Source organism: Salarias fasciatus, chromosome 18 (assembly GCF_902148845.1).
Source record: "Salarias fasciatus chromosome 18, fSalaFa1.1, whole genome shotgun sequence".
NCBI classification, from domain to species: domain Eukaryota; kingdom Metazoa; phylum Chordata; class Actinopteri; order Blenniiformes; family Blenniidae; genus Salarias; species Salarias fasciatus.
Genome location: NC_043762.1, coordinates 16,876,293 through 16,896,219, shown reverse-complemented (window position 1 = coordinate 16,896,219; position 19,927 = coordinate 16,876,293). Strand labels below are relative to the sequence as shown.

The 19,927-nt window shown below is 40.8% G+C and overlaps 2 protein-coding genes across 3 annotated transcripts; both read right to left on the bottom strand.

Annotated features, from left to right (window-relative positions):
• Positions 1-1,942: 1,942 nt before the first annotated feature.
• klhl20 (kelch-like family member 20) lies at positions 1,943-11,751 on the bottom strand. Its single transcript, XM_030115393.1, has 14 exons — positions 11,647-11,751; positions 8,655-8,718; positions 7,240-7,497; positions 7,038-7,146; positions 6,757-6,963; positions 5,500-5,658; positions 5,281-5,375; positions 5,000-5,115; positions 4,668-4,851; positions 4,439-4,582; positions 4,189-4,322; positions 3,800-4,008; positions 3,599-3,705; positions 1,943-2,790 (listed from the first exon to the last, which is right to left on the bottom strand). Exons 2-14 carry the CDS (start codon positions 8,675-8,677, stop codon positions 2,706-2,708), a joined length of 1,830 nt encoding a protein of 609 aa, XP_029971253.1. The 5' UTR covers positions 8,678-8,718; positions 11,647-11,751; the 3' UTR covers positions 1,943-2,705.
• A 690-nt stretch (positions 11,752-12,441) lies between these two features.
• LOC115405461 (LIM/homeobox protein Lhx8-like) lies at positions 12,442-19,573 on the bottom strand. Of its 2 annotated transcripts, none has more exons than XM_030115046.1 (8): positions 19,432-19,573; positions 18,195-18,353; positions 17,338-17,459; positions 16,317-16,537; positions 15,847-15,935; positions 15,255-15,350; positions 14,773-14,953; positions 12,442-13,141 (listed from the first exon to the last, which is right to left on the bottom strand). In XM_030115046.1, the coding sequence occupies exons 1-8, from the start codon at positions 19,465-19,467 to the stop codon at positions 13,065-13,067; spliced, it is 981 nt and encodes a 326-aa protein (XP_029970906.1). In that variant the 5' UTR covers positions 19,468-19,573; the 3' UTR covers positions 12,442-13,064. The 2 variants fall into 2 exon arrangements, with proteins under 2 accessions (XP_029970906.1, XP_029970907.1); XM_030115047.1 differs by having other exon boundaries at positions 16,317-16,432.
• Positions 19,574-19,927: the final 354 nt, after the last annotated feature.

Below are 19,927 nucleotides of genomic sequence, written 5' to 3'. Positions count from 1 at the left end.
GGGTTCTTGCACTGAGAGAGGTTTTCCCTGTACTCGTGTGGCAGTGAAACGCAGAGTTTTCAAGATGCAGGCCAACAATCTTTCTCTCTGCAGCAGGAAACTGGGTGTATGCGATATCCAGCGTGGATGTACAACGTGCTGCAGAGGTGTCCTTCAATGTCAACATTTTAAATAAAACAAACAAAAAAAAAAAGCACTAAAATAAAATGCATGAAATGGTCAAATTCAACAGTTTAGGTGAGCATCTCAAGAGTAAACATTCATTTTTTTGTGAACATCTGCATCTAGGAACCACACTGTTGAAGTCCCTTGAGTTAGCATGGATAACTTAACCCAACCCAGAACAAGATCAAATGAATAAAAACAAAAAAAAGAGAGTGAATCATAACGGCAACATTCACATTGGGGAAAACGGGGTAAAAAAAAAAATGTAAATGCATAACACCTGCCTTGATGTAATTTCAGCAGTGCTTTTGTTGCAATGTTATTTTTAAAGTGCCGAGCTGAAAATTGACTTCTTTCTTTCTAGAAAATAAACCTATTCTGTGAGGCCCAAGATGTCTCATTTCCGAACTGACCTATAACGACTTCCCCCATATATCTGATAATAACCCCATAAAACAGAATTAAGAAACGCAATGAAAATAATCTAAATACACATTTCCAATCACAGTGCAACAACATCTGAGAACATTCAACCAAACCAAATGTTTTCACCCTCTGTGCTGAGATCAGTCCTGCACTGTGCCTGTCCTCCAGCAGGTGGTGCTGTTGCACTACAAAACGGAACCGGAACAAGCGAGTGAAACTCACGGCTGTGTGAAAAACATCACATCACTGACTACAGCACAAGTAGTTGTTACCTTGTTAACACACATACACTTTAGAACTGTGATCAATAAGTTTTCTCACCGTTTAATGATTTAGCTTGAGGATACTGACTCGTTTCTCTCTGAAGCGTTCAAAGCAGGCCAGCGTTAGTGGAACAGAAATCCAATTCAGTTTGGTTACCACAGACAGTACAGGGTTAAACTGTTGGACATTATCGGATGTGTTCATGAATGACGATCAGTTCATCTGGCATTGCATTTACCAGACGGTAGTGTTACTAAAGAGAACCTATTTATTGCATCGAGAGAGAAGAAAACAAACCTCAACCAGATTTCTTTCTTCCACTTTTATCTTAATGAGATCAAGTCGTGTCCACACATCAGGACCTTTCAGACCTGGACTTGAAAAGCACAATACCATACTAGTTTTCAAACAGATGGTCGATTGTTGCCATTAACTGATTGTAATCAGCTTTACTGTGGTCTAAAAAAACCACAGCCGGAGCTCAAACAAACTAGATTGAAGTAATTTAGTTATTGTTTTTAAATGACCGATTTTGGTTCTTTAGATGGATTTTTACTGAAAGCAATGCGCACTGGTGCTTCAATAAATCAATCAATCATGAAGGCTGGCTTCGGTCTGATTCAGACGCACCGCAGTTGGATTTTTCTGACATGTTCTAAATCAATCATCAGAATCCAGCCGTTTGTAAGATGGAGAGAATCTGAAACATATCCAGGTGCAAAGGAAACTTTCTTCACAGCACTTCAAAAAAATTTTTTTTTTTTTTCAAAAACCACTTTGAAAAGTTGTCGGTGTGCTGTTAAACTTGTGTAGTGGCAAAGTCACAGCCAGACCTTTGAGGGAAATAAACACTTAGTCATCAATAAGCTGTTCTGAATGATGTTTCTACTTGAAGGTTAAAAAACAAAGAAAAAGAAAAAGAAAAAAAACTGGTGAATTTCTCAAGTTACACTGTCAGAAACGAAAATTAACAACAACCCGGGGAACAAACAGCCACAGTCCCATCCAGTATAAAACCAACAAATGTTTTCCCTCCTAACTATGGTCGTCAGTGGCCGTTTTTGGTAAAAAAAAGCATGGAGTTTTGTTCCATTTCAGTTCCAGATTCCTTCATAAGCCTGACAGTACTTCACCGTTTAATGCTACACTTGAACCCAAAAAGACATAACGACCACAAATGCATGACCAGAAATCTACAAGCAACACTAAATTGAGGATGGCGTTACCTCTGATAGACTCCAGGAGATCAATCTCACAGTCAAAAAATAGTCTGTGGCTGGTTTTTTGTTTTTTTTTGTTTTTTTGTTTTCTAACGATGGAGCTCAGTAGTTACAATTTGGGGGGAGTACCATTTAAAGCCGAGGAGCGGTAACCAGGACTCCCACAGCCCTCCTTCAGATACATAAAGCTTCCAAACATCTTCACTGCTCTCGATTTCCGTCAGTAAATAATCTCAGTTTGGGTCAAAAGCGAGGATGGAGGATGAAAACACGGGACAGGTCACAGGAAACGGGGCCGTCCTCTCCAAACTGGAAGCTTCATAGTACTTGGTAGATTTCGGCTCTCAGTGCACTTCATGGTGATTGTGGTCAGTCAGCAAAGACAACCAGAATGTTCCAAAGTCTTGTCGGTGGAGGGCGGAGGGGGGGTCGGAGATGAATTACAGTTCAAAAGTCTCTCCCACTTTTCCCTTCCCACTTTTCACCTTCCTCCCCCCCAAAAGTCCTCCCAACCTCCGGTGAATGACGGCGTATGTTCTGGAGGCACGAGATTCGGTGAGAAGAAGCATCCGTTGCAACGTGATGAGAAGTGATGGTGTGTGTGAGCAGAGGGGGGGGGCGAGGGCGGCGTTACCATATGTGGGATTCACAGTGAGTCATTTTAATGACGCCCACCCCTCCACCTAGCCGGCGGTAGTTCATTCCTCCGTACAGCCTGAAGAGAGGAGACAAGGAAACCGTGAGGCGCCAAAAGACACTTGAACGTAAAAGATCGATCAACAGTGTGTGTGTGTGTGTGTGTACATGATGAGAAAATACAACAAAGGCATCAATAAGTGTGAAAAATAATTATCAATCCTTCCAAAAAAATGCCAAGTATATAAAACAGCAGTGTGCCAACTGTACTACAATTCATCTAAGAAGTATTATTCACAGATTTATGAGCTGTAAGTAAAAATTCAGCCCAAAAAGGGGGAAAAAAATGTGTAATCTCATCACTGTTGCAGTTATTTTTTGTGGTAAGGTTACTTGATTCGGGAAATATTGAGCCAAGTTATGTAACATGATACACACTGAGGCATGAAGCCTGTGAGATTATAAGACTTTATATCCACCACCTACAATTCTTCATGAACCTTGTTATGTGCCATTGTGCATATTTATGACATGGCTTTTTGAAAGGCTTCTAACTTCATTTTAATGAAGTATGAATGCGCTCCTGATGCATTATACAACAGGCCGCCATCGAAAGAGATTTATTTCAGTACGGAACACAACCACGGATCATCTTTGGGTGAATTTGTTATGACTAGTGAGCTGATTCATCCTTTGAGTTCTGGAAGGAAACGCCTGATACTCCTAACTTTAACAGGAGCATCTCTCATTTTAAACTGATCACAGAAAAAACGGTTTTTCATTTTTCCGACAAAGTAGGCAAAAAAAAAAACATAAAAACCAGAATACTAAATGTTGTGTGCAAGTGACCTGTTGTCCAAACAGACCATAACAGCAGAAGTGTTTACCTCCATGTGTTGGCGTCAGGGTCGTATACTTCTATAGTTTTGAGATACGTTGTCCCATCAAAGCCTCCTACTGCCATCAGCTGACCATTCACCACCGCCAAGCCCACCTGCAGACACACAAATTTATTTTAATACATCTCAATGCAACCATCTTTAGCCACACTGGCACAAATGGCAACAGGTTGAAGCGTAGACACTTACCCCACTCCGTCGAGACGTCATGGCCACTACAGGAGACCACTGGTTTGTTCTGGGGTTGTATCTCTCGGCGCTGCTCAGCTCTGTGGTGTCGTCTCTGCCCCCCACGGAGTAAATCATGTCCTGGTAGACCGCACAGCCCAGGTGTTTTCTCCTGGTGCCCATGGGAGAAACGGTGTGCCAGCGGTTTTCTTGAGGGTTGTAGCGTTCCACTGAAGAGCGAAGAGGGATCACAGCGATAAGGAACACAAATACATGAAAAGTAAACTACAGTTTCACCCAGTCATGCTGCTTTCAGTGTGAACAGCTCTAGAAATTCAGACTTCTGCAGTTTAAGAGAAACACATTTGCATTTATTTAGCATTACGCATGCACACGACTGCACAGCAGACCTGTATTTAAAGGTGACGTCCCGTCAGACCCTCCTACGGCATAAAGGAATCCCCCCAGCACAGCCACAGCAACACCCAGTCGCCTGGTGCTCATGGAGGCCACCCGAGTCCATTTGTTCTCCTTAGGATCATATCTGGAAAAGGCAATGTTTGGACTGTGTTATTCACAGAGCACACCATAAATTCTAATACTTCCAAACACTAATAAAATAAAAAGTTGACAATTTATCACAAGAATTAGGAGCAATACCTTTCAACGATATTCAGACAGGATACTCCATCCTGCCCTCCCACTGCATACAAATATCCACCGAGCACAGCCACGCCCACACTCGTACGACACGTGCTGGTCGGGGCCACGTCGCTGCTCCACTGATTGGTCTTTGGGTCATATCTGAAGACATTTGCATGAATTTTCAGCTTTAGAGATGTGACTGTGATTCATTCTGTCTGAGAAATGTTGAGCAATCGCAGCAGACCTTTCCACGGAGTTCAGATACGAAGAGCCGTCATGGCCCCCAACCGCGTACAGCAGGTCATCCAGGACGCTGACGCCGACCCCGCATCGCCGTTTACTCATCGACGCTACCATCCGCCACTCGTTGGTCTGCGGATCGTAACGCTCCACGCTGGAAATGGCATCACCGCTGCACCAGCCACCAACTTTGGGACGAGCAGACACCAAAGAAGCACATCATAAAACAAGGAAGTATTGCAGAAAGAGACATGTTTTATGATCTGAGACGATTAAGGGTATTTATGTAGCACTAATGATCAGTCAATGCTAAAGAAAACGCTGAACGTCAGTGACCTGCAAACAGGACCTCTCCACATCGGATGGGTTTCCTCGGCCGGGTCCTTGGGCCCTGCATTAGTGGCCTTTCTTGAGGCAGCAGCAAGTAATTCTTGGCCTCATCCACAAGGTCTCTGAAACCAAAGACAGAAGCAGCAAATCAATAACAAGAACTAAAAACATTGCATCAAGCAAAACAGAAACTCCTTGATTTGGATATAAGCAATCAGTATTTCCTCTCAGCAAAAACAGGCTGACACCCTCTTTAAAAAAAAAAAAAAAAAAAAATCATTGTTTACCTGCACTCCTCATCACTCTTGATGAGGGGATCTGAACCTACAGTTCCCACCAGGAACTTGGGACTGAGGAGCGGCAGGCGAACATGCTGCAAGACCTGCAAAACGCATAATGATAATGTATTTGCAGTGCAATAGCTTGTGAGAGTCGTAATCTTAACAATGATATCAAAGACAATAAGACTGAGTACAACTGGAATCGTGCCGGCTGCCATAACGAACCTGAGGCAGCTGAGGTCTGCGCTCCTGGATGCTGTATTTCACCCAGGCCATCACGGCATTGAAAACCTGCTCCTCACTCCGCACATTCAGCTCATCACTGGAGATTATGTCGATCAGCTGGTTGGCAGGGAGCAGCATGAACTCCTCACTCTCCATTACCTGCAACAACAGAGCCAGAGGAGAGCACACTCACTGTCTCCGTCAATAAGGCCAGCTAATCCATTTCCACAACCGTCAAATAGGCTTTATTCCCTTTTCTTGAGACAATTCAAGTTCATGGCAAAGCAAGACACTTGTCAATGTCACAATATGGAGCGTCCAGTTTTCACTTATCACCAACAAGCAAGCAAACAAGGCAGCTTGTGTCAGTCAACGTGCAACTCAAAAACTAAACATACAGGAGCTGCTTTAACATTTTCAATTCACAGGCAGAAAATTAGTTTTTATTGTGGATAAAAGAAATCCTTGAATGAAAGAATCTGAGTTGAGGTTGGTATTATTGCTGAATTCAACCAGATTCATTGTGCAGAAGAAACTCCTGGAAAGGCCAATGGAAAAACCTTGAGATGTGATGTGGTGAAACCGCTGGGGTCTGCCAAACCAAGCTGACAGTCATCGGTTAAATACTTTCTCTTGTAGAAATTTGCTGTTTTAGGATGAAATCAGTACATCGTTGCCCACCGTTTCATTTGGCAAAACAGCGTGCAAAAAGCCAGAAGATCACAGTGAACTTATGAACACGTCAGAAACATTTAGCTGAATACAAGTATCTGCTTTTCCAGCTAAAACACAATGTTGAATGACTTGAACCGGGATCAAGAACTAGAGTATTGACAGATACAGTCCTATATAAACTACACCACTAAATAATAGGACCACTGTTTGATCATGCGCAATATTTTGAGAAGTTATAACACCAAAGACGAAATCACACACACGCAGCTGCATTATTCAGTTTGCACACATCCTGGAGCTTGGAAAATGAGTGAACAAACAAGAGTGTCCTGGTGAACTGGGTGTGTTTCCCACGTTTCAGCTGATAACATGGCACTCCAAACAGAAACCTGTTCAATTTCACGTTTCCATGCGCAGAATGTGTGACACGTGACAGACTCATGACAGAGCAAAGCACACGGTCTAAGAGCAGCACGCAAACATCCAATACCTCGCTGCGGCGCTGCACACTCATAGTGAAGAGTACAATTATGCAAAGTCAAGGCATGCCATCTATAGCAATTTCAGCATGTGTGATCTTACCTCCTGGAAATTGTGCTGCGTGAACTTGTCGGCGATGCGAAGCAGCTCGCGGCATGAGTGAGTGTCGGCGAAGGCCCTGATGCCCAGGCAGTTGGATGGATCCAGCTGCCTCTTGAGGAACTCGCAGCAGGCCTCCTGAATCTCAGCCAGCTGCAGAAGGCAGGCTGCGGGGAGCAGAGTCTGGACGTTCCCCTCCTCTACAGTCACCTGGGAGGACAGAGCTCACTGAATCAGAGGGCTCGGATTTCTTTTGGAGCCTCATCAAATGATCTTTTTCTCACCTGTGAGGTGTAAGCAAAGTCAATCAGCAGCTCCATCGCTCTCTCATCAATGTCGCGGATAACCACTTCAGTCTGCCTGCTCTCTGCCAGCTCTCCTGTGAACATCGCCCTGAGGACACCGTAGAAATGCAAGTGCACTTTTGTTATGCAGAAACTCTCACCTGATTCAGAAAGGAAGCATCCAAAGAGCTTTTCTCCATACCTGAAGTAGGGACTGCAGGCAGACAGGATCACACGATGCGCATAAATCTTCTTGGCGCCCACCACCAGCACCACGTCGCAGAGCTCCCGGTGTTTTCTCAGCAGGTTGATCACCTCCAGGGTCTGTCGTGGGTGTTTGTCTGAGACGTAGGGCATGCGAGCGGGCTGGGGGACCCCTTCAGGGAGCTTGTTGGGGTCCCCCAGAGTGCAGCGGCTGGTAATGTCCATTCCAGTGGCGTCTTGACGTGCGCTGGTGGCCCTGGACATTAACAAGGAGCCGATTTCATGAGTTTTCAACTAGAAGACGTAATATCAAGGAAGTTTTGACAGGCAGATGTTAACGGCCTTTTCTCTCTTTGAGTTACTGCTGTGATCAGGACTCTTGCTGCCAGTTTCTTCAGTCAAGAGTATTTTCCAAAACAAATGCACTGAATAAAAAAAGAGCTGAAATGTATGACATGTAGAAGATTTTAAGTTCCTTCTGCCTGCAGTTATATATTGCAGCAATAAATGATCAGTCGACACAGACACACCCTTCAGAACAAAACTCAAAACGTGGAACAGCTAAAACCTATAGATGGAGAGTTTTGCAAACATACTTTATGAAAACATTGCATTCTCCTTTTGTCCACAATGCAGAATGGAAAGGGAGGAGACTGGTTTGTTTGTTATTTGAGCATAGGCACACCTGAATCATAATCTCAGATGGATATAATGGCATAGTCTGGTGACTGGGCTGTCGACACAGTCAGCATGAACTTATCCACAAGTGGCCTGCAATATCTTTTAAGCTGTGGGTCAGATTCTTTCAATTCACTTCAGATCATTTCTCAGTACCATTCAAAAGTCCCTGACATTTAAACTGTACAGTACATTACTTATAAATGTGAGTAATGCCAAGGATGACATGCCGTCTCAGAGGTAAATGTCGTCATAAAACTTTACTTCCACAATTCACACATGACTTTTAGGTGGTGGCGTGTTTACATTTTGATAACACACACCAAAGAAAAAAAGATCTGCTGCAGAGGCAGAGAGAACGGTTTGAATAGCAATATCTTCACTTCCACAAATAAAGATAGCTTTAATCATAAAATATTTTCTTGAAAATGCTTTAATTATGAAGAATATGCAAACAATGTAACGTCTTTTGACTGACCCAAGTGTTGTACATGAATAGATGCAAAATCTAAACAGTAAAAGACAAAATACAATTTAGAAAAATGAGGAAAACAATGAAGATTAAACAGATTCAGAGTGGAGGATTTTTCAAAACATGGACATTCACCGTCTGCCATGTAAGTGGGGTTATCAATCAACAAACAATGAGGAGTGAGGCAGAAAATAAAACCCACATTTCCTTATATTATAGAAAAAAAAAGGCACACATTCTGTAATTATTTTTTTTTGACTAACCTGCGCATTGGTTTTGCGTCCATGCACTGAAGAATAAGCTCTGGTCCCACACCTTCAGGTTAACCTGTGAAACCAATAAAAGAATCAGACTCTGTCACACCTATCATCTTGTATCAGCTCTCATAATTCCGCCTGCTGAACTCAACAGCAATGCAACTGTCTTCTGAGAGGAGATTGATCACCACTTGATTCACTGTAGCTTGTGCAACACCACTGCCTCACTTCTATGTACTAAATCTCACCTGTAGCCAATTAGCCAACAATCCTGAGATCAGGTTGAACAATAATGAACAATAATGCAACAAAACTCAGTTCTCTAAAGTTCATGGTGTAAGCCTTTAGTTAGTACAGTCAGAATTGCAGTGATCCCTACTTTATAGTTACCGAGTTTAGAGCATCATGTCTTTTTTCTCAAAATAGTAATTAATCTGTTCTCAAAGCTGTTTTAATTTCACTTGATTGGTTCAATATTTAGAACTTGAATGGAACACACACATAAATTTCACTGGTTCTCTGTTTTGTAATAATAATGATGATCTGCATCACCAAACTCCAGCGCAGCATGATTTATCAGTATTTACTTTGGTCGATACAAGAAAGCATTTGCATAATCAAATAATACATTTAATAGACAAGACATATGTTAGTATTAGTGACAAAACAATCTTTAGATCGTATACAGTATTTTATTTCCAGTTGTTAATGCACTTGCATCACAGTAAAGAAGGTCATTAGTTCAAAAACCAGTCGTGACTTTCTGTGTAAAGTTTGCACACTCCCCCTATGTGGGTCTCCTCTAGGCACTCCAGTTTTATCCTGCAGTCTAAAAACATGCACATGAGGTTAATTAATGACCCTAAATTGCAAAGAGGGCAATTTGATGTTTGCTTTCTTATGGACTGGTGACCTGCTCAGAGTGCACCCTGTCTTCTCCCATAGTGCCACGCTGAATAGGACAACACAACACAGAAAATAGATCGATGCTATTTTCTTGAATGTAAGCACAACAATTACAAAACCATAGACTGTGTCATATGAGCATCTTTAACAATTGTTTATTGGACATTAGAAACGAGCAACTGCAGCTATGGCCAACAATGGCTTCAAGGTTGTGGCTTTAACTTCCATAGGGGACGATGGCGACTCTGCTCAGGAGAGAAGTGGATGCACAATTACAGGCCTTTCACTCTGCCTACAAGCAGGGTCATGACACTGAAGATCAGCATTACACATCTGGTTAGCAAACACCTCGATAACCCTAGAGCTTATGTACATGTGCTATTCGCTGACCTTACTTCAGCTTTCAACACCATGTAGTCGCACCTGCTTGTGGAAACAATAAGGGGGATGAATGTAAATCCTTACATAGCGAGATGGTATCACTCCTTGCCACAGCAAGTCAAGGTCAATCGTGCCCCCTTGGAGCCCAGACTAATAAGTACAGGCTCCTTCAATGTTGTTTAAAAATGATTGTGCAACAACAGCACACATCTTTATAAAGTTCTGTGAAGACACAGCGATTTTTAGCTTGCTGCATGATGATGAAAGCTCACTGGATTATTTCACAGAAATTGAGGAATTCGTCCAAAATCACCTTGCGCAGAATATGAGGAAGACAGGGAAGATGGCATTCAATCCAAAGACATCACTTAGGTATCTGCAGGTCCACAGTGACAACACACTCAGCTGCAAGGTACATGTTGGAAGTCTCTGTTCCAAACGAACATCGTTATTTTCTGTGCAGACTGAGGTTTCTTGGAGTGAAGTAGAGGATCGTGTTGCTCTGCACTGGAGAGTATCATCGGATACGGCACTGCAGCCTGATACAGCAAGCTGACTGTGCAGTCGAGGTCGCAGACTGCCATTAGGATTATGGGAGGAATGAACCATCCTTCCCTCCAGATGCTTAATGGGCAGTCCATCACCAAACAGGCACAGAACAATTGTGCCTGATCAGATTCACATCTTACACCATAAGTTCCAGCTCCTCCCTTCCAGCAGGAGATTAAGGGTCTCCATAACCACACTGAGAGCTATAAAAACTCATTCCTGTCAACATCCAAGAAATTGCTAAACAGCCGACAACGACTGTCAGTGCCATAATTCCAAATCTATGCAATAAAATCCATGCATTACTGACAAATTGTATAGCATGCAAAAACTTTCATTATGAAGTATGTGGCTGGCAAACTTTCTTGTTTGGTTATGTTTTCTTATTCTGTTTTTATGCCCTTGTAAAGTTTAGCTCCACGAAATTCAGAAATATTCCCTACATCGACAAAAAAAGGCATATCTTATCTAAACCAGCTACTGCATTAGTGATTTTGTCTGTAGTATAGTATAATGTAGTACAGTATAGTGTAGCTAACTACACTACACAACATTAGTTTACAGTGAGGTCGGCTAATTTGTTGTAAACTCTGCTGAAAGGTTTTGGGTGTGAAAAGCAGTTTGTTTAGATAGTACACTATTATCTTAATTGGTGAGGAAACAGGAAGACAGAACTACCTGATATTAAACAGAACAGGTTCAATGACTTCATGTAAACATCACGTTTATGTAGATACATTCAATCAGATCATACGAATAACGCTGACGTTCTCAAGGTATTCCCTCTGTAGATCGGTGGCTGTGACAGGCTAAAGGATTGTTGTACGGGCATCCAACCAACTAGCCGACTAGCTAGCTCAATGAAGTGATTAGACTCGGATTCCTGGGAGGTTTGTCAACAGCTACATTAGAAACGATTAACTAAAATGATTTCTGACGTGGAGAAAAGTGTCAATTCATTTACCGGGTAGTCAGACGATGAGTAACTTCACCACAGTCGCCAAGTACGTTCGTAAACATATGCAGAGAAGCTAAATGCTAAAGTTAGCACTCTGGTAGGGAATTTACCAGCAATTGAGTTAACATCACGCGACCTCTTTTGACTCGGTTTACAATGACAGACCAACGGCAAGGAAGCAGAGACGCCGAATGAGATTTTTACCTTATATTTCCATCCCACCGACACGGAGAAGAGGCTCCAGGTTCTGATGTTTACAGTTTGAAGCTGTTGGTCTGAAGAAGCCTGCTGCTTCTCCTCCGTCTCAACGCGCATGCGCAATTTACCACGCAACTTCCGAACATTACGTCATAGTTCAGGGCCACAGCAGCGACTGGGGCAACCATAAACTAAATAAAATTTACATGTTTTAGGGTTTCGTTTGCATCCTAAAGTGTATCATAAAATCATGTATGTACCATAAAGTAATTCATAAAAGTGTTCACAATTTCAATGGACACAACAAATTTCAAACACACAACAAAAGTGAAATGCTGAAGCTTTGACGAGTGTAAATAGAACTTAACCATATCAGTATTTGATGTAAAAAGTATTTATGAAAGGATGATTATAAATTTTTGTGAACATCATCCTCACTGTCCCATGAGTTAGTGTTAATCAATTGTAGTTGAAATTCACATGTTTTACAGCTTCCCAATGATACAAATAATTTCAAGCGATGCCATTTCCAAATACTCTTAAAATTATGATTGAAAAAGGGTAGCTTTTTCTGGCAATGCTGGCCCATTTGCTTCCAGTTGCCGATATCTGCTATAGACAATGCTGGAGCTTTTCATCCAACATCTCATTGGTCCCATTGCTATTGTGAAATGTGTAGTCTAGATTTACATTTGTTTGGTTATCTAAATGCAAATAACTGAACCACACCCAGTGAACAGCAAGAACAAAAACTGTGGTGCATGAACTTTAATCAGAGAATATTGATTTATTGGGGGAAAAAACATTTATTCCCAGTGTGCAATTCAGTTCATACAGGAAGGAATTCAATATTTACAACCATTTCAGAACTCAGAACATTTAATACTTTATCCATGCCAGTACAAACTTCACCATATCTAAAGAAAAATTCATTCAACTTCACCAGGTGAATGTGTCAAACTCTGTGGCACTGCATGTGGAGTAGTGCTTATGTGTGCATAAATGTAACATATATAATAAGTGGATATTAACACTAAAGGAAACTGGAGACTTGCTCCCTTAATGTACCATCTCTCATGGATTTAATTTTTTGCATAACCCAACCAATGAATTCTTCAGTAGTCTTGAAAAAAACCTTAAAACTTCACAACAAAGCTCAAAAAATTATATACAAATGGGTTGCATATACATATAAACAAAAGTTTCATGTTACAGTTCTCAATATTTTCAAGTCATTTTGATCTTCTCATTCATAAATGTTAGACTTAAATTAATGTTCTAACTTAAATTGTACTTTTAAATGTCATCAACACATGTGGCAGCAGTAAAAATTTAGCTAAATATAGTTTGATGTATCCTCAGAGGATCTTCCAATAAATAATAAAGATTTGCACATCGTCCTCAATCAGCTTCAGTTGTGAACATCAGGCATGGCTGACCGGCAACGCTGTCATTGAATGGGAAAGCAGAGGCTGAAGCATAACCGTTTCTGGAGACTGGACTGCAACAGAAAAGCATCATTAAAAATAATGACAAAAATCTTTGAAATCGCAAAGGCGGTTTCTGAAATAATCTAGAATGGCTTTCACCATAAATCAATTTAACAACTCATTAAGTTTAAATACTGGAGAGTTGTTCATAAATGTTACAAGAAACAACAATGAAGTTGACAGTTTGGGAGATAAAATAAGCTTTAATTACTTACCAAAATGTTCAAATTTGATATAATTCAACCTGTTGTTCAACATTTCATTTATCCTGTTTCCACAATATTTCTCCTTTGTTAATCTAACATAGATGTGCCCCTCATCTTCCCTTTTCTCTAAATTTATACAAACATACAGTGGGGGAAAAAGTATTTAGGCAGCCACCGATTGTGCAGGTTCTCCAACTTATAATGATGAGAGAGGTCTGTAATTTTCATCATTACTTCAACTGTGAGAGACAGAATGTAAAAAAACAAAAAAAACAAAAAAATCCAGGAAATCACATTGTAGGATTGTAACAAGCAAGATCTCTGGCTCTCACAGACCTGTGACTTCCTCATGAAGCATTTTGTCCTACACTCGTTATCTGTATTAATGACACCTGTTTGAATTGGTTATCTGTATAAAAGACACCTGTCCACAGTCTTCAAACTCCACCATGGCCACGACCAAAGAGCCGTCAAAGGACACCAGAAACAAAACTTTAGACCTGCACGAGGCTGGGACGAAAGACTCTACAATAGGCAAGCAGTTTGGTGTCATTAAATCAAATGTCGGAGAAATAATGTAAAAACGGAAGACATGCAGGACAATTAATCGTCTCCCTCCATCTGGCACTCCATGCAAGATCTCATCCCATAGGGTCATAATGACCATGAGAACAGTGAGCAAAAATCCCAGAACTACAAGGGGGTACCTGGTGAATGACCTGCAGAGAGCTGGGACTAAAGTAGCAAAGGTTACCATCAGTAATACACTTCGCCGACAGGGAATCAAATCCTGCAGTGCAAGACCTGTCTCCCCGCTGAAGCCAGTATATGGATGATCCAGAAAAGGATTGAGTGAATGTCCGGTGGTCAGATAATACCAAAATAAGCCTTTTTGGTACAAACTCGACTCGTCGTGTTTGGAGGAGGAGGAGGAGGAATCCTGAGTTGCATCCCAAGAACTCCAAACCCGCCATGAAGTAAGGGAGTGGAAACATCATGCCTTGCTGTTAAACCTGGTGAAGACCTGCAGGAAACTTTTGACCTCTGTCATTGCCAACAAAGGTTATATTAGTAACGAGTTGAACGTTTGTTGTTGACTAAATACTTATTTTCCATGATGATTAACAAATGAATTTGTTAGAAATCCTACAATGTGATTTCCTGGATTTTTTTCCTCCACATTGTCCCTCACAGGTAAAGTGTATTTATACTGAAAATTGCAGACCTCATGATTTCAAGTGCCCCACTGCATTTTACCGTTCATGTTTTCTTCATTCAAACCATATTCTCAGGCAACATCTGTGTCACAGCTAAAAAAATAAACCAATTGCAAAGAATCATAAAACAAATTTAAGCCAGTTTGTAAAAATGGTTCAGTCTGACTTCTTCTTGTGCCAAAACTGACACAGTGTCTGATCAGTGGTTGTGGGTCTCACCTTCCATGAAAGTCAACGCAGTGAGCAGCGGTGCATCTGAAGACATAAAGGTTGTGTACTGCAGATCATCCATGCACGGTGCTGCCATGGAACCAGGATTAAACGAAGACATCATGACTGAAGATGCGGGACTTGGGTTGACGTGTTTCTTTTGACGAGCGCGACAGTTTTGAAACCAAACCTGAATGGAGAGAGGCTGAATTTAGAATCTCCTTGTCATCTCATCTAAGAAACTGGCAGTTTGGAAGAAAAAAAAAAAAAACACAGAAACATACATATCTTTTTGTTAACAAATGGAGCTCAACTACAGACTTTAGCTGCAGCCAGACAAAGCTACACTTCATCCAATTGCTTGAGACGGTTTCATTTTATTGCAACAACACATTACTATTCCAACAACACATCATCAGTGGGGTCAAACTAACCCGTCTCATTTTCTACATTTTATTCCTCCCCAGCATGTTTTGGAAAAACTGCTTTACCTGAATAACCCTACGACTGAGTCCAGTCCTGTCTGCCAGTTTCTGCAGAGTCTGGGCATCTGGGTTGTTATCTTCAGCAAACTGGGTCTGCATCACCTTCACACATGGGGATAATGGAAATGGAAAGGTTTTACTGAAACGTGAACCCAGCTAACAGTGTGTGCGGCTTACTATGTGACTGTACAATGCATTAACTAACACTAGAGGCCACCAAAGCACTAGAATTCCTTACCAGACCTCACCGATTCACTTGATGTATTCACTCTACTATAAATATTTTTCTTGATCCGCTGAATGAATTGAAAGGTAAAATTGTTCCACTCACCAAAACTTACTGAATAATTAGACTGTATGTAGAACTTGGGAAAAAAAACCACACACACACATATGCCCTTTCGGTCATAATATAATGCAACAACTAGTAGAAAAACAATGTAGTAAGTGAAAATCAGAAGTGATAGTACCAATAACAAAATGCACAAATACACGCACTCATGCAGGCGGCTGTGCCAAGCCTAACAAATCAAGTTCAAATTGACGTTAGTACAAGAAAAACCAAAAGGTCCAATCAGCAGAGCAGCAGTGAAGGTACCTGAAGCTGTTCAACTGTGAAGCTGGTCCTGGCTCTCTTAGCGGGCCTGGACTTTGTGCTGGAATCATCTTTATCCCCCTCGTTGTCCACTTTTAATTGTTGAAGAAAAGAAAAAGGGGAGGGGGGGCGGGGCTTGTTGTTAGGAATATTAGGGTGTTTAAAATGTAGGTCTTATTTAGAGTTATATCAAACAGCAGAAAAATCATTTAATTTAGATTACGCAAAACATATGAGCAGATAAGGATCCGTTTCATTTATGCTGTATTGTGTTTTTATTTACACTCATCAGCATCATTCAGTTAACTCACTACTATTCCACTTAAACCATCTGTTGATACTAATTCTATAAAATCCACATGCTGAAGGTTCTGGGAACGATACCTCATTCTAAGCAATAGGTGCGGTATGTAATATAAGTTGTATCTGAGGTTTACCATCTCGTACGTCGATTCCTCATTCCTGAAACTTACTGTTTTCTTTGGCTCGTTTGAGATTCTCCAACATAATTTCGTAGTGTGGCATGCAGAAGACTCTCTTATCCAGCAGGCCACACTCCTCCCCAGTGGACAGCTGGCGCTTGCAGGAGCTGCAGGAGAAACATGCCATGTGGTAGGTGCTGCCTTTTGCGCGACGTACCCAGTCATTTGAATGGATGTTACGACCACATCGAGCACAACGTGTCCCATACGTCCTGTGGTGAAACCAATAGTTAGATTTGATCAGTGTGGTGAGATTGTCTGAGAAGTTTTTCTCTGAGATACTATTTATGAAACAATAGTCCAAGAGTGGCCTTTGCTAATGCATAACATTAAAAAAAACCTGATCCATTTGCATTTTAAATATCTATAGTCAATTTAGTTTCATTAACCTGAAATGACAATATGTCAGATAGCTGAACGTGTATTTGCATAAAAACAGAAATTTGAAGAAGTAGTTCGAAGTTCAATGTAATAATCAAGCTGTGGCATAAATATTGTCTCCACAGATGAAAACACCACAGAAATGTTATTTATCGAGATGTTTGGAGAGTGAATCACCAGCCTTACTACAGAAATCCTTAACTATAACAATAAGATTTAAAAAAATGATTGTTTACAAAGTGGAAGCTGCGATTGATGAAATGTTCACAGCTTTGTGGTGAACAGTTTGTACTTTCTATACCTTAAATTAATTAATAAGAAGATGGGAGTTTCGAGTTAAAAATAGATCAGAATGACTGATATTAAGAGTAACATTTTATACGCCTCAGATTTTTAGGTTATTAGTAAAAGATTTAAGAGACTGTACTCAAGTCTATTTGTAGAATATGAGGCTGCAATGTTTTCCATCTATACCGTATTCCAAAATGTTTAGTCAATAATTCTGCATAAAAGACAAAAACAACTTAAACTGGAACAGTATCATCAAGCATCAATTTTATCCACTTCCATGATTCAAATACTTATGTTGTTAAATCAATGTTCAAAGGAAAACAGTTTCTATGTGGCATACCTGAAGTAGTCGAGTTTGCAGAAAACTTGTTTGTCTTTGATATAACAGCTTACATGTCGCCCCAGCGATGTCCCACAAACACTGCACACGAGACAACGCACATGCCAGCACATGTTGTTTACCTAGAAGTGAAAATATTTTCACAGTTTCACCCAAAGCCAAATAATTTCAGAAATGAACACGGTTTTGAAAGTTTTAAACAGAAGCAAAACATTTTGCAGTCATAGGAAGTGAATGGGGGACTGCATGGTGACACAATTATTGCTTCACAGTTCTCTATATAAATAAATAAATACCAGATAGTTCTTTTTGTGTGGAGTCTGCAAGATATCCTCCATGTGTTTCTGGGTACTTCAGTTTCCCCTCACAGTTCAAAAATCATAGTGAGGTTAATCGGTGATCCTAAAATGCGCTTAGGATTGAATATTACTGAGTATGGATGTCTGTCTCTGTGATAGCCCTGTGATGGACTGGCCAGCTGTCAAGGTGTACCTTGCTTTCAGGACACTACCCTGACAGAAGAAGTCATTTTTTTTATTTGCAAAACAACAAAAAAAAAAATGATCTATATCACTTGAAAGCTGACTTTTTTCTCTAAGCATTTGTGTGATTTGCAGAACTAAAGCAGATTTCATTAAACAAACTGTAACTTAAAAGGATTTTATTTATTCAGTTGTAAAAAAAAAAAAGGGGGGGGGGGGGCACTGTAAACACATTCTACTTCATGCATATTTTTAAATAAGCAAACGTCCTCCATCTAAGCTGGAAATATTGGTGACATCTCAGGGGTTTGTTTGTGAAATAATAAGGCCCCTGATTGAAAAGAGAGCCAGGTGAGAGCAGCTGATGTGCATTACCTTGAGCAGGTATCTGTCCACTATATCCAGACCACAGGCGGTGCAGAGGCTTTTCCCCTGCAGGGCCTCCACGGTGGGGACAGATGAGGAGGAGAGGGAGGACAGAGAGGACGGAGAATAGGAGTCATCTTCGAAAAGGTCATCAGGCCCAGAAGATCCCTGTCAGGACAGAGATTAAAATAAAATTAACAGAGAGAAACAGCACAGACATGACACCTCGGGATTATTTAGTCTGCGTGTTCATTTTCTCCAGCGTGGTCACTCTCTGCCTCGGACTACTTGAATTTTAAGAAAGTCGTCATTGTGAGACCGAAAACACCTACTAGGTCCATCAGCATGTGTCCGTGGAGCGTAGTGAAAGTGGCCTCCGACATGGTTCCTGCCCCACCGGGTCCGAAGAGACGCTCAAACCGGCCCGAGTCCTCCTCAACTTTCTACAGCAACCACACGGACCTAACCCCCGCGCTAAAGGCGACTCGACGCATTGTTTTGCTATTTGTTCGTTTTAAAGAAGTTAACGCATTTTTGTAAGTTTGAAAAATACATATAATATACAGCGTTTGATTAGCAGCTTTCTTCTGCGTGCGCGCGCAGGTGAATCTCATTGGGATTTAAATTGCACACGTGCAGGTGATCACGAGCTGATGCACTTACCTGTACAGAACAGCCGGTGTGTTCACGTGTCTGCTCGACGACAGATATCGATTTGTTTTTTTTAGTGAATTTATAATATTAGAATTAAAACTGCGCTCCTATCGAGAGCGAAAACAACAACAAAAAATAATAATAAAGCGTTATGTTGATTAAAAAAACGACGGCAAGATTTTTTTTTAACCTGCAGACTATGATTATATGCCTTAAAAATATGTATTTTTAGGATGAGCGCTCATTAACAGAGACTGAATATTAAGTAATAGCACATTCTCGCCTAAGATCCTCACCTAATATGTGCAACCTTTCATGAATAATAAATTTCTAGTTTTTGTTTTATGTTCGAAATTGTAGCATATGTTTAAAGGTTCATTAACTGTTATAATTAGTAGCATAATCTGTGTGATACCTGTTCAGATTATCGCTATGCACATGTGTGCAAACACATAATGATGTCCAAAAAGAATGCACAAATAAAAGTTTAAGTTTTCGTTTGCATTTCTACATTATGTGAGATGAGAAAATAAAAAAAGTTTAAAAGCAGAGCAACTTTATACTTTAAAACAGGGTGTGAGTTTATACTCACCACACTGTTGGAGAGGCAGTTGAACATTTCCATCATCTCTTAGCCAGATGTTCCACAGCAGCAGCTGATGGGGAATGTCTACCAGTTCTTAATCCACAGCAAGCTGTTCCAGAATTGTTTCTTTGCCCTGTGACTTCCAGACTTTGTCAAGTCACCACTTGGTCTAAGAGTCAAGCTTGTTTTTCTTACCAGTTTATAAAGGCCAGTGTGCACCTCCCATCTAGGCCCGCCCTGAGGCATCAACTTCATTTGTACACAGTAAAGACCTCTCAATACTCTGCAGCATGGAAGGGGGGCAAAGCAAATTATTTAAAGCAGTTTGATTGGATTACAAGCTCAATGAACTGCACAATAAGCACATGTATAGGGGCCAGTTGGATCCAACATTTTTCTAAAAGCATAAACTTAAATTCCTTACATTACACATGAAACAGTAGTGTTACTTCAGAATTACATTATATTAGTTTTATGTAATTTCTGAGTTCTGAAACTAGTG

Bases quoted from the DNA above. Each gene is read 5' to 3' on its own strand.
- klhl20 (XM_030115393.1), bottom strand. From the start codon at position 8,677: ATGGACGCAAAACCAATGCGCAG. The intron at 7,498-8,654 runs GTTAGTCAAAAA...GTTAATGTCCAG, and splicing joins GACGCAAAACCAATGCGCAG to GGCCACCAGCGCACGTCAAG. The intron at 7,147-7,239 runs GTATGGAGAAAA...CGGTGTCCTCAG, and splicing joins GCCTGCAGTCCCTACTTCAG to GGCGATGTTCACAGGAGAGC.
- LOC115405461 (XM_030115046.1), bottom strand. From the start codon at position 19,467: ATGATGGAAATGTTCAACTGCCTCTCCAACAGTGTG. The intron at 17,460-18,194 runs GTAATGCACATC...TTTCACTTCTAG, and splicing joins TGGACAGATACCTGCTCAAG to GTAAACAACATGTGCTGGCA. The intron at 13,142-14,772 runs GTGAGACCCACA...TTTCTGTTGCAG, and splicing joins TGCGTTGACTTTCATGGAAG to TCCAGTCTCCAGAAACGGTT.